This window comes from Abramis brama (assembly GCF_963993115.1).
Source record: "Abramis brama genome assembly, chromosome: 7".
Taxonomy (NCBI): Eukaryota; Metazoa; Chordata; class Actinopteri; order Cypriniformes; family Leuciscidae; genus Abramis; species Abramis brama.
Window position 1 is genome coordinate 38,196,364 of NC_139969.1, and position 18,193 is coordinate 38,214,556.

Consider the following 18,193-nt stretch of genomic DNA (forward strand, 5'->3'; position numbering starts at 1 on the left):
ATGAATAATGATGAAGTTATATTTTTACAAACCAAGAGATGAGATTCAACTTGTGAAAATATATTTGTTTCTCCGCTTTAAAGAACAAATAGGCAAAAACGTAAGCACAACATTTTACATTCTCAACTTTAATTCTATATCCTTGTGATTATTGTTCACTTTTATTGTAACTAAATGAAAGGAAACTTAAAACAGTTAATAATTATAAATGTCAGCAAGAAAATGTTTCTATAAAATACATTCATGGGAATATTACATTTACTGTACATTAACCCAGGTAGTGATATAATGATACCATAGATGTAGTTATAGTGGACATTTACTATAGTGACCACTGTAATAAAAGGTTTAATGAAGCTAAATGTAAGACATTAAGTCCATCTAAATGTAAAGGTAACAAATATTCTTTCAGCACCAAAAATAATTAAAAAAATATTGATTGTTTTCAAAAGGTTTTCCTGAACACTCTCATCTTTGTTCGGACAAACACCTGCTATATACACTTGCAGAAATATGCATTTGTCTATTGCATCATGAAGTTGCTGCATGACTAGAACTAATGGATGTCAATGAATTTGTCCTTTACCAAAACACCTGATGAGCACTGACACTTTTTTGATAAAGGCATTAGGCAGACATCCAGTACAGTTTATGAAGCTGTAAAGAGAAAACAAAATGCTTTAACAATATGGAAAAAAGATAAATGACTATTTTCAATATTGGTTCTGCATCAAAGATATCCTGAGGAGGAGTGGGACTCCACATGAAGACTTTCAGGAACTGTGACAGAGCAAAGGGTGCACCTCACTGGACACATCCTACGCATGCCCAAACAACAACACCCAAAGACAGTTAGGAAGTGGACACCACCAGGAGGATGCAGGAGACAGGGAAGACCAAGGAAGACACGGAGACAGATTTTTCACGAAGACCTGAAGAATGTCAGTGTCCCATGGGAAGATGTGGAGAACTTGGCCACAGATTGAATACGTTGGAGGGCACTTGCCCAAAGTGCCCAGCACAGCACTTGATGATGATGTTGTGAGTTTATACATAACTGTGGGATATTTTTCTGTAAAGAGTGTTGCATAATTAAATGTTAAAAGGAATTATTATTTATTATTTTATTTTTTTCTGATTATGTCATATCAGAACACCAAATAGTAAATCGCCATTGACGCGCGTGCGCACCTGGTCTCACAGAATTCCGTGAAATGAGCACGGCCCCTTAACTCAAAATCTGTGGCAGTTTCACGGAATCGCCGAAAATTCCGGGATGGGCCCACGGAAGTGATGCCTATGTAAGTCAATGAAAGGCAGCATCCGTGGTCCACAAACGAATTCCCTGTTCCAACACCTGCGCTCCCCCAGTTGGCGTTGTTTTATAATTTGGAAACGTATCACTTTATTCTGGGTGTACTTTAAAAATAAATCACTTTAAATATTTATTTTTAAAGTGATTAACTTGATATTGCATTGTTCTGTCGTCGTTTGATCGCTTTTTAATTTTTTTTTTTTGTTATTATTTCGGTCTTATTGCCAGGGAAGCTGGATTGCTGTGAGACCAGGTTGCAGTGGGAACGGGCAAGGGGCGTCAACTTGCGCGCACACGAGACATTTACTAGACCAATTCATTCTACATGAGACACATGAAAAAGACAAGCTCGAACTGAAGACCGTGAAGCTCTCGATGGGTAACCATCCCAACATGACCCGTGAACACACGGTCAGTAACTGGACCGCCGTGAGGAGAGACTCGGGGTTCGCGGCTCCGGTGCTCGCGCTGCTCACGCTCATGATGGTCATATTGATTACTGTGATCGTATGTGGCAACGCACTGGTCATCGTCGCCTTCAAGATGGACAAGAGTTTGCGCAAACAGAGCAATTATTTCCTACTAAACCTGGCAATCTCAGACTTCCTCGTTGGTAAGTAAAGTTCACAGAGAAGTTTCATGGTCAGTGATTTTTAGTCAGAATCAGAAATGCGCCAGTGTTCGACAGGATGCTTGGGTGAATGCTACAATTTAACAATGTGAAGAACTGGGTTGTCTGAAATATTGCTTTCAGAGAATGCAATTAAATTGAATAAAAATGTTTACTTTAATATTTGTACTAGTTTTTAGTAAAAGTATTATTTAGTAAGATTATTATCTAAATATATTAATAAACAATAGGCTCTAATTTCAGGTTGTATGTTGAATTGTTTTTTTTTATTTTGTTTTTTATCACACGACATACGCTTATATATATATATATATATATATATATATATATATATATATATATATATATATATATATTTTTTTTTTTTTTTTTTTTTTTTTTTATTATTATTATTATTTTTTACTTGTATTTCTCCATAATACTTAAACAAGAGTCTTAAAAAACTCGAGTTAATAGAGTTCTGCTGTAAGTACAGCACTCAATTAAAGTGAGATAAGTGCGGACAGCAATGTTCTGTTGCCCTTATTCTTCACATCACTGTGCATTTGTTTGGGCAACGAAAGAAAATATTGCATGGCTTCGAATTATTTTTACATTTTTTTCTCCGTGTATTAGCCTATGTCAGAATCTTGCCTTGTCAAATCATGGTGTTAAAAATAATGCTCTAAATTCATTAATCACTGCATGTGATGTATATATGTGTCCACTGTTGTCTGTTCTAGTGATGACAAAAACTGATTCTTGATGATTCATATATGCCATCACAGTAAAATAAAAATCAAACAACTGTTGAGGAAAGCAAATGGTGTGAAGCTAGAAAGTATTTGAATGAAATCCGATGAAATCAAATCAGTCTTGTTCCACGTAAACATGTTTATGCTACAGATAGTTCAGTGTTGGTTGGCTGCTCATGACAGTCTCTATACAAAGAATTGCTTGTATTCTTGTATTCTCATCTTTATTGTCTTGCCTGTATTGATTTGACTGGTTACACTCTTATTTCTCATTCGAAACCTTGACTAATTTTATGTGATTGGATATGCACTTTGAATGGGACCTTTTCTTATTGTACTGTAAGGAGCTTTATTGTCTTTTATTGTATTTATATTATATTGCTACAGTATAACACATCTCCACATACAAATGAAGTAATTCTTCTCTGCCTGCTGGTGACTATATTGCTTCACATTTATTTTTGATGCAGAATAACATTTACCGTTTTCTTATTCATAAGTGATTTATATTACATTAATACATTCATGTGCAGTTAATGAATAAGTATGAATGGATACATTTTTTTTTTTACTTTTATACTTTTAAGTGCATTTGTTTGGTTCTTTTTTCAACCTCAAACAATTATTTTATTTGTATTATTAAGAGGATTGCACAAGAGTTAACTGAAACATTAAACTTTGCTGAAATGAAATGTCTTGCTTTGGTCTACACTGGAAGTGTAACTCTTCTAAATTATAATCACTAAAACTAAATATATTAAAAATTAAATAGAAATGTCTTCCCAAAAAACTAAACTTAATTTAACAAAACAATAATGAAACTAACTAAAATAACCTGAAATTTATAGGAAATTTGAAAACGATATAATACGATAAAAAATCATTTAAAAATGCAAAAACCAAAACAACCTTCTTTTTTTTTTTTTCTTTTTTTTTTTTGGTCACATGGATTTGCTGCGTTGACAAACAGAAAGCTGCTTGTTTTCACAAGTAACAAAGCATCACTACAGTACTGACAATGGACGCTTTTTGATTTCATAATTTTGCTAATCTGACCTTATCTTTACTCTTGAAATTGCAATGACTGTATAATATGGAAGCCCGTTTCCGCCACATTGAGTAAAATAATAAAGATTCTTTAAGTCATAATAATGAGAAATAATGACTTAACATCTCATAATAATGAGAAACTTTCTCGTAATCTCGTATTATTTTCTCGCACTTCTATTTCGAGAAAGTTTCTCATATTACGAGATGTTAAGTCATTATTATGAGAAAGTTTCTCATTATTACGAGAAGTTTAAGTCATAATTACGAGAAAGTTTCTCATTATTTTGAGATGTTAAGTCATTATTACGAGAAAGTTTCTCATTATTATGATAAAGTTTCTCATTATTACGAGATGTTAAGTAATTATTACGAGAAAGTTTCTCATTACTACGAGAAAGTTTCTCATTATTATGAGATGTTAAGTCATTATTATGAGAAAGTTTCTCATTATTATGACTTAAAGAATCTTTTTTTTTTACTCAACGTGGCGGAAACGGGCTTCCATAGAGTAGGCCCTATGACCATAAAAAAAAGAAAAAAAAAGGAAAATCCACCCCTTTTTCACCTTTTACATCAAGGTTGACAGCATCAAAACCAACTGAATGGACAAAATGTTGCAACCACACAAATTCTTCAGCTTTATTTGAAGAATGACTGTAATTGTGGCTTCTGATTGGTGTTTCCCACAGGTGCCTTCTGTATACCCGTGTATATACCCTACGTCTTGACAGGGAAATGGATGCTGGGTAAAGGACTTTGCAAGCTGTGGCTTGTCGTAGACTACCTTCTCTGCACTGCTTCTGTCTTCAACATCGTACTTATCAGCTACGACCGCTATCTCTCCGTTACAAAAGCGGTGAGGCCTAATTTTATGCACGGAATCTTATAATATGGAGTGAAATATAGCATATTGTGCATTCAGTTATAGCAACGTGTATTCATTGTGACTCAGTATTCTTAGCTCATGGCAACCAGCAGAATAAACAACAGCAACAAGCTTTATTCATGAAACTCATTCATTTAGAAACATGTCACTGCGACTTATTTGCTTTGTTCACTAGTCTGACTTACATGAAAGCCGAACTTATGGAGTACCACATAGAATTGAACAAGATTATGATACTCATGCTTCTGTATTTTTAAGAAGCTGCATTCAATACTGATGTATTGAGGGGATTGATTCTCACATGAAATACTGTAGCTAGGGCTGTCGACATTAACACATGTGATTCATTTAAAGTCCTTAACATGTTAAAATAATTGAACCCAAATAAATTACTGAAGCACGTAAAATTGCGTCATTAACATAACGTCACGCAGTGAGATGATCTTAGCTGTGTTTCAGACAGCTCGGAATTTGAATTTTTCCCATCTTGTTTTTGGAAATAACATCTGGAATGCCACTCAAAGTCGGACATTCGGCCTGTGAACTCGGGGTGCACCGATCATCACTTCCAAGATATCGGCTGCTTCCAATGAGCATAAACGTAAAAACAAATCTTAACATTAGACATTAAGTTTATGTAATAATACCTTTGTTTTTGTTTTTCGTCAGCTGTTTTCAAAGCAATTTTATGTTATTTTCATGTTATTCTATTTTTGCCATAATTGACACAAAAACATGTTATGCTCTCAATGTGTCATGGCGACATCATGTGGTCAACCTGTGAACGTGACGTCTGATTGCCTGGAACTCACTGAGGTCTGAAGTGGGACATTTATTTGGGGATATTCCCACGTCCAACCTCATATGAAACACAGCATTAGTCGGGAGTCGCACTGAGCATCTGCTAGTAAAGTTTTGATGGATGAGGATTGCAATCAAGGTATAGAGCAGGGGTGCCTAACCTTGCTCCTGTCGATCGACTGTCCTGCACAGTTCATCTCCAACCCTAATCAAACACACCTGAAGCAACCAATTAAGGTCTTCAGGATCACTTGAAAATTAAAGGCAGGTGTGTTTGATTAGGGTTGGAGATGAACTGTGCAGGACAGTAGATCGGCAGGAGCAGGAATGAGCACCCCTGGTGTAGACGATTACAGTGACTTACAGGAGCCATACAGTAATCGTGTGAGTCCATTGTATTGATGCACAAACAAACTGTGTATGCTCTTGACGCACTGATCGCACATTGTATTTATGTACAGACACATTTCACTACATTCAGGTTGTTTCCACTCATATCCAGGATAATATTTTGATTTGTCATGTGTATGTTGCTGTTTTTAGTCATTCTGAATGGGTCTGTGTACTGTAGTGGGTATATGTAGTCAGGTCAAGGTGGTTGGTTTAGGTTTTTTTTGGCATGTAGTCCCGGTCGGTATCGCAACTTGACTTGTCTAAAATGTAAACAAGCTCTTTTGCACTAAACATACTATACACCAGAGGTGCCCAATCCGTGCGCGCTTTGGTGTGCATAAATGTATGAATTATATGGTCTCCTTATATCACTTGGTTATTTTGTGTCCTTTTGGAGTGTCCAGGTGTCCTTTTTTTGGAAAGACATACATTTACCTTGAAAAAAATCTGGCAGAAAATAAGTAATTGTAATAAGTAATTGCACATATTTTAGCATGTTAAAGAGCAATTCAGATGCTTGTAACCCTGTTCTATTGACACTCTTGTGGTAATTTTATCCTTTTTTTAAAGAATTGCACTGTCACTAATGTCGTACTCCATCAACCTTTTTAAATGGTAATGCAAGTCTGTTAGTTGATTTTTGTGAGGATGCTTCCCTTCAAATCACTGTCACTCAGTCCAGTCCAGCGGTAATGCTGGGATAAGTCTCATGATAGGAAGGGGTGGCAGGACAATGGAGTCCCACTGGCAGCACATGATAAGCCAAAGCTGATGCTGATTGTGCCTCATCATAACTGGCTTTAATCCACTGCTATATCCCACGTGTCAAGCATCTTGGCATTTGTGTAGTACCTTTGTTCTGTGTTGGGGTTGGCATAGCTCTTTTTCCGTTTTTTATGTTACACTGCAGAACATATTTGATGATGTAAAAAAAGGACTGAAGTGTAGTAAAGTACAATATGAACTAGCAAACATACATTCCCTTAAAAACATTTTGCATTATTTTCTGCTTTATTATTATCTTCCATATATTGGAAGTGTCCAGACTACTTGTATTTATCAGAATACTGTAAGGCTGGAAGCTTACGCTGCTATTTTTAACCAATAATTGGAACAAAAGGCAGTTGAAGGATAACGTGTATAATTCAAATATTTATTAATCTGACTCCATTAAAGTTGTTGTTATTCTTTAACCTCTTATTCTTTAAAGGTAAAGGTCTTTCTTAGAACTGATAGGAAAACGTAGGAACGTTTAGATAATGAAAGTTATAATCACTTTAGCTTTCAACATAATCGGTGATAAAAGGAAATATTCTCAACCTTTAAAGCAGGCAAAGTTATTTATTAAGTTACATTAAATATACAGACAGTAGAATGGAACAACATACTGTATAGAAACTTAGTTGTAACAAATAATGCACTGTCGTGCAGAAGAGGCCGTAAAAGCCTTTCTCATAGTATGAGGTTACGCACCAGTGTGCGGGAGTGGCGGGGTTACAGCCTTTCTCCTAGATCAACAGTTACCTTTCCTTCTTATACCCTGAGCAAAGCACTGTTAAACATGAGTGGAATACCAACACCAAACCCAACCGACAGGAAACCAAAAGATGAGGCAAATGGGTGGAGATCTAGAGGGGGAGAAGAACATTAACATTCTCCTCAGTGCATGTTTAACCAATAGTACCTAGATTGTACATTAGGATACACTGTAAAAAAAAAGTGTAATTTTACAGGTAATTGTCTGTATTTTTTTACAGAATTTTACCGTTTTGTCATTATACAGCAAATATCTGTAAAATAAAAGGCATTTGCTGTAATTTAAAGGTCCACTGTTAAATTTACAGGTAATTGCTTGTATTTTGGTTTTACAGCAATTTTATGTTTTTTAAAAGGAACTTGTCTGTATTTTTACAGAGTTATGTGTAATTTTACAGAAATTATTAAGTATATTTTACAAATAAAATAAATATTTAATATTTTAAAATAAAATATTTTACAGATTTTTTCTGTGAAATTAGAAAACAAAGAAAAGAAGGTATAACTGCGGAAATAAGCATCTATTCAATATGTTTTCCTTACAGATTATTAAGCATGTGGGGGTTAAAGTGAGTTTTTTATAAGGTTAAATAATAGTATCTGTAGTACATACAGTACCCTAGGCTACAGTAGGCCTGTATTGAATTATTTTTTATTTCACATTTTATTCTATACTCATTTTGATCATTATTTCATTGTCTTAATCTCCCATAATTTCATGTATATTTTATGAATATTTTTCCAAATCTCCGTTGCTTCACATTCAGGGCTTTGTGTGTGTGTGTGTGTGTGTGTGTGAGAGAGAGTGCGCGCGCGCGATGACGCAGATTCAAATTCATTTCCGCTGTTTACTCCCGCCCACAACAACGGTTAACGTTAGCTGATCAGTCGAGTTTGGGCAAGCGGGAGATTTGAACTCAGTCTAACGTTACTCTAGTGAAGTGGATTGTGAGATCAACAGTGGTTCAAAGCAATCGTATTCGTCAAGAGCAGCCGTGAGCAGGAGCTCTGTTGTCAGTCAGTCAGTCCATTTGGATTCTTCGGAAATAAACGCCCTTTTCAGTGAGCCTTGTTCGTCACAGTGGACATCATGCCAACCGATCACCGGCTGAGGTAAGAGTCTCATTATACTAACGTTACATGTGAACGATATTTTATATTACATACATTTGTGTTAAAAGTTTACAGTTTTCAAGCTTACGTTAGCATTCTTAAATGATGTTCAGTTAACTGGCGAGAGCTGGAGGGCAAAACAATGAAAATGTAGCAGTAGCATCATGCGTCTTTACATTTTCCATCTGTTTTAAGAAAGATCAGTTGAACCCACACCTCAAAAGACCTAAAACGAGCTTTCGTAGACTTGTTATAGCCTACATATCAAAGTCCGTTTAGCTAATTGTGTATAAAATCTTCGTTAATACGCGATAGTATCTGTCAGTAAATCAATCTCTTAAATGGCGGGACGTTTTGAAACACCGTCTGGAAGCTGAAAACTCTTCTCTTAAAAAATATCCTTGGTTTTAATTATAGTAAAATTATAGTAACCACGTTTTTGGCGGATTTTTATTACCATTTTTAATAACCACAGTTATACTACAAATAGGCCTACCATGTTTGTTTGTTTTTTTGTTTTTTCTTTGTGGTTAAATCATAGTTAATTTTCGTAAGGGTTATCAAGACTGTTAAGAAAACGAATTCAGTAAATACTGTACTTGATGATACAGGAAAGCACATGAGACTAGAATATGAACACAACATGATAAATTGCATATTCTGGCTGCATCTACTTGCCAACACGTAGCTATAGAATGCATATATTAGGCTTATAAAATAAAAGTTGATAGAATGTTTGTGTTCTGATGAAGAAATGAACTTATCTACATTTTGGATGGCCTGGGGTCATCATAGAAGCCTTTTTCATAGGATACTTTTGATCATTGGTTATGAAAATTGCATTGATCCAGATGAACAGAAAGGTACACCCCTAACGTTAGGTGTCTCAGCTCAAAACTTCACTGTTAGCCTTTCCTGCTCAGCTTCCAGATCATAGTCAGTTGAGGTTTTGCATTGTCCCAGTGGAACATATTCTGACATGTGTAAATGTAATACTGAGTTGTTAAAAAATATATTTTTTTGTGATTTCAGGTCAAGTGGAAAGCAAAATGATCATGGCAAACAAGGTATGGGAAGAAGTAATTTAAAATATTGTAATGGCCGAGTCTTCTGATTCCATATGATTGCACTAAAAGTGCAGAAAATGTAATTTGTTTTATACTGTATTTTCCCATGTGAATATTCATTTGATCCTTGTGAGGCCACTGTAGCTGCACAAGGTTTGGTTTTGCTACAGTAAGACCACGATTGTGTTAGATTCCACACATCTATTTAATTTTTTGGTTTTTTTTTGTAGTGTAACTAGGCTCTGTCATTCAGAAACATGACTTTTCCTATCACTTAATGACACATATCTGTACCTTTCATTCCAGCCAGAGGATCTGACGGTAGCTGTTCGCATCTCAGCCTACCTGATGGAAAATTCTTGCTGGATGTGAAAAACCTTTATCTTCAACTTAACCTTGCCAAGACAGAATTGCTTATGGTTTCAGCCAAACCATCCTTGCTGCGATCCTGCTGATTTGCCTTATACAACATCAGAAAGATCCGGCCCTTCCTATCGGAGCCACACAACTCCTTGTCTAAGCTCTTGTTCTATCCAGACTGGACTATTGCAGGCCTTCCAGCATCAGTCAAACCTCTGCAACTGATCCAGATGCTGCAGCAAGACCTAAACTCACTGCTTCAGATCTATGTGTCTCCAGAAGCTTGTGTTCTGAAAGTGTACGGCACCTTGTGGTGCCATCATCCCAAAGAGACACAAAATCACTTTCACTGACCTTTCCCTGGACTGTTCCCTGCTGGTGGGATGACCTGCCCAACTCAACACATTTTCAAGAAACTGCTAAAGATCCATCTTTTCATAAACACTTGACCCAATAATACTAAATCTTTGTTTAAAAAAAAAAAAAAAAAATTGTGCACTGTGCTACACTAACTGGGACTTGTCACTGCACTCGTTGCTTCTATTGTTCTCTTAATTTTAAGTCACTTTGGATAAAATGTAATTGTAAATGTTTAAAATAAGTTATATTAGAGTATAAAGGCATACAGCAATTGTCTTTTAATGTGGATATTTTTACATGTTCTAAATGATATACTAAGCCTGTATTGCCTATCATTCACGTATCTTGATGTTCAGTGTTTGTTTAATGAGTAATACTGTAAATGTGCTGGTATTCCGTACTTTTACGTTTAGTTAATTCAACAGAAATTGACTACATTTGCTATTATTTGTGAAACGATCTGCAAAATTAAAACTGTAAATATACAAACTTTGTATTTGAATTCATGTACTTATTGCATTTTTATACATAACTTCATAGTTATTTTACACAGAAAAACTATATATTAAAAGATAATTACTGTAGATAGACAGAGCATTATTATAAAATAACTTTATAAAACCCTAAATTTACAGTTTAACCTTAAAGTTAAATGTTCTTTTTATGTAATTTGACATAATTTATCCGTTTTTCTACGGTTTAATAAGCCATTATCAACAGTAATGTACTGTAATTTAATTAATTTTGACCGTAAAGTCAATTCTGTATTTTTACGGTTTTTGCCTGTAATTTTGTGAAATGGTTATTTGCTGTAATTTAACGGAATCCGTCTGGAAACTTTGCTGCCAGAGATTTACCGTTTTTTTACGGGATTTTTTTTTACAGTGTACTTTAATATCTCTATTAAGTTCACCACCATTCATTTCAGTTTATAGGCTGTCAAATGAGACCAAACATGGCATAATTACATATTAGAACACACTAGTAAATAAACAGTATGTAGTTGAAAGCATATGTGCTGTGAAGCAAATGGTACAGATGTGTCATTGAGGTGCAAATGACTGTCTCTCCCGACAGAACCATTCTGTGCCTGGAGTGTCCCAACAGTCCTCAATCAGCATATTGATGAAACCCTTGTACTAGTTATGCATTAGCATACAGTGATGATGAAGGCCATTGTGCCACGTTTAATTCACATGTATACCTTTAAAAGGCTTTTTTAAGTACTAGGGCAGTAAAGAGTTCTGCCCATATTTGCTCAGCCCTACAACACCCTGACAACACCTATCGGCCACTACAACAGTAAGGAATTCCTCAGAATTAGTAGGAATAGTCTCATGATCATGGATCTCTCGGATCTTTGAATCTCGATCAGCAAAATGAACGAATCTTTTTTTTTTTTTTGAGTCATTTCGTTAATTTCAGCAGAATATAATTAAAATGTCATGTTAAATAGCCCAACACGTCTAGTAGGCTACTTACGAAAATGTTGATTACATTCGAAATTATAAGAAATTGAAATGTTTAATTAATTGATTAGTTGGGTCTTAAGTTCAGGCTAATGTAGTCTGTTAGTTCACCTCACCTCCTGATCCAAGACGTTCTTTCTTATACAACTTCAAATTGATCACGTCTGTTCCCCGCCTCGTGTCTTCGGGTTCGAACTTCGAGACGCACTGAAGTACTATGGGATTAATATCCTGCCATGATTCAAAACTGAAAATAAAGTTCTGAAAGGTTGAAACTAAGTGTTCGAAAACTCAAAATCTTACAAAAAAAAGTTTTGCAAGATCGAAAAATAAGATTTGCAAGCTTGCAAAATGTAAAAAAATAAAAATATCTCTGCAAACATTATGTTGTTTTTGAGATTTCCTTCTTCAGAACTGCAACTTTTTTTTTTACGATGTTGCGCAAACAATTTTTCAGAGTTTCAAATTTGTCAGTGTTCTCCCACTGTATTAGTTTGTTTTCCAGGTTTGAAACCTTGTAAATGGTGATCTGAAAACTGGTGTGCCAATGTGTGAAAAAAAGTTTTGAAACTCTGAAAACAGAGTTTTGCAGACTTGCAAAGTGGTAAAAATAATAAAATCTCTGCAAACATAATTTTGTTTTTGAGTTTTCCTTCTTCAGAAGTGCAACACTCTTTTTTACGGTGTTGTGCAATCATTTTTTCAGAGTTTCGAATGTGTCACTGTTCTCCCAGTGTATAGTTTGTTTTCCAGATTTGAAACCTTGTAAATGGTGATCTGAAAACTGGTGTGCGAATAGGTGAAAAAAAGTTTTGAAACTCTGAAAACTGAGGATCGAAAGGGCGAAACTTATTACATTACATTACTTTTGCACTCCTATTGCAGACTATTTTTTCAGAGCTGAGTTTACAACACCCACTTTGCGGAGATACGCCCACACAGTTGCGAGCTTGCGACTCACGTGATTTGTGGCAGCGTTGTCACGCAGCTCTGCTCTGAAACTCTGAAACTCAGACTGAGCGAAAATGAAGCTTCGCAACTTCTCAACTTAAAAAAAAGCCTGGAGGGAGGGCCTTCTGCTCTTGGCCAATGCTTTGCTTTTTGCTGACGTACAGTCCAATCACAAGTCGTATTTATTGGAAAGGTGGGATTGACCGACTGCTCCGCCAATGACGAAAGCGCACAGGATACGCAAACAGGATGCACGGCTTTTTAAAAAGTTTATTTTATAAATTATCTTTAAAATAGAATATTCTGAAAAAGTGACATTTCCGTTTTTGCTGATTCACATTGGTATCAAAATAGGTAAAACACAATTCAAAGTTACATACACCATTATGTTTTTTGTAAAGATCACATTAGTTAACTGTAGGCCTATAAATTACTTGCATGTTGTTTTTCTCTATCAGATTATAACAGATCATTATTTGATAACACCATTCAAAAGAATATTCAACATGAATGCCCCATTATGTTTTATGATTATTTTTTGTTTTTTAACTACAATTGTATTTATAAGTTTTATTGTTTTTTTTTTTCTATTGGCCAGCAGCAGTCATTAAACAAACATAAAATACACATAATATACACAAAATATTTTTTAATTTTTGCCCCATGCATTCATGTTGAATAGTTGATACCAAAACAATGTTTTTTTTGTTTGTTTGTTTTATGCTTGTTTTGCATATTATTATTATTTTTTTTTTGATACTAGTCAATTTGATTGGTAAAAGCAATATAGTGACTTAAAATGTATAGAATTTGACTTGAAAGATGACAGTTAGGGGGAAATTGCCTTTATAAATGTTTTTAAAAAATGCAATGAGAATCAATTTAAGATTATTGCTTCAGAATAAAGGACTTTTACAACACAAAAGCGAAGCTTCATTTTCGCTCAGTCTGAGTTTCAGAGTTTCAGAGCAGAGCTGCGTGACAACGCTGCCACAAATCACGTGAGTCGCAAGCTCGCAACTGTGTGGGCGTATCTCCGCAAAGTGGGTGTTGTAAACTCAGCTCTGAAAAAATAGTCTGCAATAGGAGTGCAAAAGTAATGTAATGTAATAAGTTTCGCCCTTTCGATCCTCAGTTTTCAGAGTTTCAAAACTTTTTTTCACCTATTTGCACACCAGTTTTCAGATCACCATTTACAAGGTTTCAAATCTGGAAAACAAACTATACACTGGGAGAACAGTGACACATTCGAAACTCTGAAAAAATGATTGCACAACACCGTAAAAAAGAGTGTTGCACTTCTGAAGAAGGAAAACTCAAAAACAAAATTATGTTTGCAGAGATTTTATTATTTTTACCACTTTGCAAGCCTGCAAAACACTGTTTTCAGAGTTTCAAAACTTTTTTTCACACATTTGCACACCAGTTTTCAGATCACCATTTACAAGGTTTCAAACCTGGAAAACAAACTAATACAGTGGGAGAACACTGACAAATTTGAAACTCTGAAAAATTGTTTGCGCAACATCGTAAAAAAAAATGTTGCAGTTCTGAAGAAGAAAAATGAAACAAAAGCACGCACATCAGTCTCAAAAGGGTGCTCGACTAGAAAACAGCAAATAAAAAATAAAGTATAAAGTCGGCAACACCTAAGCTCCAAAATTATCAAAAATATTTATTTTCAAGACAACTATCGCATAGCGTATGTAACGTTTCGAGCACGCAGGCTCTTCATCAGACAAATTGACTACAGATGTGCAACCTTTTATATCTCCAAGTGATCACATGTCCAAACATCATGTTACTAACCAATACAACAACTACAAAACGAAAAAAAGAAAAAAAAAGAAAAGAAAAAATACACACAAAAATATCTAAAAAACTATGCAAAATACAACAATATCATAATTAATATGCACTTCGAAAAACACTTTTCTTGATACCTGCAAAATATACATCAAAATAATTAAATTAAAATAATCACTCCAAAACCTTTGATGTATTATATACAAAAAGAGAGAAACACACACACATATATAACAATTCAAAGAAATGGACGAATATCAAAATCTTCATTAAGTCCTCTAGGGGACAACGTGTTCTGAAGAAGGAAATCTCAAAAACAACATAATGTTTGCAGAGATATTTTTATTTTTTTACATTTTGCAAGCTTTCAAATCTTATTTTTCGATCTTGCAAAACTTTTTTTTGTAAGATTTTGAGTTTTCGAACACTTAGTTTCAACCTTTCAGAACTTTATTTTCAGTTTTGAATCATGGCAGGATATTAATCCCATAAAGTACCGGTTCATTTTGTGTTGAACATCCCATTGTTTCTGTATATGAAACAGAAATGATTAGTTCGAGTCTTTGGGAGTTCGGGTTCGGCTCGTCCGGGTCCTCCGAGTCTTTCGTTCTTCCTGTCAGTCCCATAGAGAATATGCTGTCAGTACTGGAAAGAGAAATTATTCGTTCTTTCTTTTGTCACGTGACCGCTGGTATCTCGCTACAAATACAACATTAGATTTGTATTATTGATTTGTATATATATATATATATATATATATATATATATATATATATATATATATATATATATATATATATATATATATATATATATATATATATATAATATTTGTATTATTGATTTGTATATATAGATTTGTATTATTGATTTGTATATATATATATATATATATATATATATATATACAAATCAATAATACAAATCTAATGTTGTATTTGTAGCGAGATACCAGCGGTCACATGACAAAAGAATGAAGGACTCAGACCCGAAAGACTCGATGAACTAATCATATAGTCTCAATGGGACTGACAGGAAGAACGAAAGACTCGGAGGACCCGGCCGAGTCGAACCCGAACTCCCGAAGACTCAAACTAATCATTTCTGTTTCATGTACAGAAACTATGGGATGTTGTGCGCATGTATCACTAATCACTAAGCACTAATCACTCTCTGAGACAACTCGGCAGTCCCCAGTCATAGTAAAGATTCGTTCAAAATGAACGAATCGTTCATAAACGACACATCACTACCAGTTTTATACCTCCGAACCTGTACTGCATTGTTTGCATCGCACGTAACTACCGCGTTCCCAGAGAAGGCCTCTTAGCTCAGGTGAGGATGCCGACCCTGCGACGGCAGAGACACAAGCGAGGCAAGAGAGGGGGACTTTATGTCAAGCTAAAAGCTTGCGCTAGCCGACCACGGCTACCCAGCCTCCTGCTAGCTAACATGCGATCACTGGACAACAAACTTGACAAACTGAGTATCAGGATTACAACGCAATGGGAAATTAGTGCTCTAATTTTTGCAGAGACTTGGCTATCAGCCAAAGTCCCGGAATCTGCCCTGCAGTTACAAACGCGCAGCTGCCTCCGGTAAGACCAGAGGGGAGGTGTGTGTTTGTTTGTTAACAACTCATGGTGTGGAGTACAGGTTGTTTTTAAGCACTGTTCACCAGATGTTGAGATGCTGCTACAGAAATGCCGTCCCTATTATCTACCATGGGAATTTAGTGCTGTGTTTTTGGCTGCTGTTTACATTCCTCCGCATGCCAACTCATCAGCAGTGCTTGGCAAACTCATGACGCCATCAATGCGCTGGAAACGGCGCACCCCAATGCTGCTTTTGTTTATCTCGGGCGACTTCAATCACTGTAATCTACGGACTGTATTGCCGAAATATCTTCAGCACGTACACATTCCCACACATGATCAGAATATGCTGGATCATGTTTACAGTAACATCCGAGATGCATACAAAGCCTTTTACTTTCTGATCATATTTCTTTGTTCCTAAACCCAGCCTATAGACTTAAAAGTCCCCCTGTGGTGAACATCCAGCTTTTAATGTTGTTTATATGTCTATGTGATGTTTTTAATATGCTTTAAGACAAACCATGATCAAAGTCAACACCATTGCTAAGTATTTTCTCCTTAAAACTGCAGTGAAGCAAAGACTCAAAAATACGGTTTGAAATCGCTGGTGTTTCTGACGTCACAAGCTATTCATATTCATTTGCATATTCATACAACCACGTATACTAAATGAGGCAAGGGTGTAGAATTACATTCAAGCTATTTTAAGGTAATAAGTCCTAAATATGTAATTTTGGTGATCAAAGGTGAGTTTTAAGGTATACAATTATTGACTTTAAGCAAACAAACCCAACTGTTAAACAAGTTAAACTCTGGTCTCCAGAAACAGAGTGCATAATTCAAGACTGTTTAGCTCAGACAGACTGGGAGGGGTTTAAATCTGCAGCCACACTAGAGGATTCTTCCATCAAAATATAAGTGTATGCTGAATATGTGACTGGGTACATAAGCACTGGCGTCGACAACATTGTGCCCATCATACAAATCAGGAGGTTTCCAAACCAGAAGCCGTGGATGAACAATCAGGTGCGCAACATGCTGTGTGCTCGATCTCTTGCATTTAGATCAGGAAACACAGAGGAGTACATTGCAGCGAAGTACAAACTAAGGAAGACCATCATGAAGGCTAAAAGGCAGTATAGAGAGAAAATTGAGAGCTTTTACTCTACTGCTGATGCTAGGTGGATGTGGCAAGGCCTGCAACACATCACAGACTATAAGAGCACTTCAGATGTAAGTAGCTCCACTGTCACCCTGCCTGAACAGCTAAACCAATTTTACGCCCACTTTAAGACCTCCTGCAGCTATACACAGTGGGGCCATTCGCACAGCCAGATCGCACAACCCCCCTTTAACTGTCTCACTAGCTGAAGTACACAAAGCCTTAAGGAGAATTACTCCTCGCAAGGCTGCAGGCCCGGATAACACCCCTGGGCAGGCCTTTAGGGGATGTGCCTCAGAGCTGGCTGATGTTCTCACCTCTACTTCAATCTGTCACTCTCACAGACCACGGTTCCTACCTGTTTTAAAACTACCACCATTATCCCAGTTCCCAAAAAGAGAACAGTGACCTGTTTGAATTACTACAGATCCGTTGAAATCATAATGGAGTGTTTTGAGAGAGTGGTTCTGACCTACATTCAGAGCAGTGTACCGGAAACGCTGGATTCCTTACAGTATGCCTGCCGCCCAAACAGATCTACCTCGGACACCATCTCAGCAGCCCTTCATATAACCCGCTCACATCTTGAAAAACAAAGACGCGCAGCACTAGGATGCTTTTCATTGACTACAGTTCCACTTTTAATAGTTATTCACTGATGAACTGTTACAACTTGGACTGAACTCTGCACTTTGCAATTGGCTGTTGGATTTCCTCACTGGCAGGCCACAGTCTGTCAGAAATGGAAATATCACATCAAACAGCATTGTGATGAACACTGGAACCACGAAAGGAGGTGTCCTTTGCCTCACACTCTACACACTGTTCACATTCGACTGCGTTGCTAACCATAAGGATAACATCATCCTGAAATTCACTGGCGACACCACAGTTGTTGGATTTATCGCTGGCGGTGACGAAACAGCATACAGGGGCGAGGTAGCGAGTCTAGTGGAATGGT

At 36.1% G+C, this 18,193-nt stretch overlaps 1 protein-coding gene across 1 annotated transcript in view; it reads left to right on the top strand.

Moving 5' to 3' along the window:
- Positions 1–1,512: 1,512 nt before the first annotated feature.
- Positions 1,513–18,193, top strand: part of LOC311087540 (histamine H3 receptor) — a gene marked incomplete at its 3' end in the record, with an annotated part of 30,419 nt that continues 13,738 nt past the window's right edge. The window contains exons 1-2 of the mRNA XM_084120866.1: positions 1,513–1,928; positions 4,420–4,586. Coding sequence (XP_083976992.1) covers positions 1,691–1,928; positions 4,420–4,586 — 405 coding nt within the window. The 5' untranslated portion in view covers positions 1,513–1,690. The remainder of the gene's footprint in view (positions 1,929–4,419; positions 4,587–18,193) is intronic.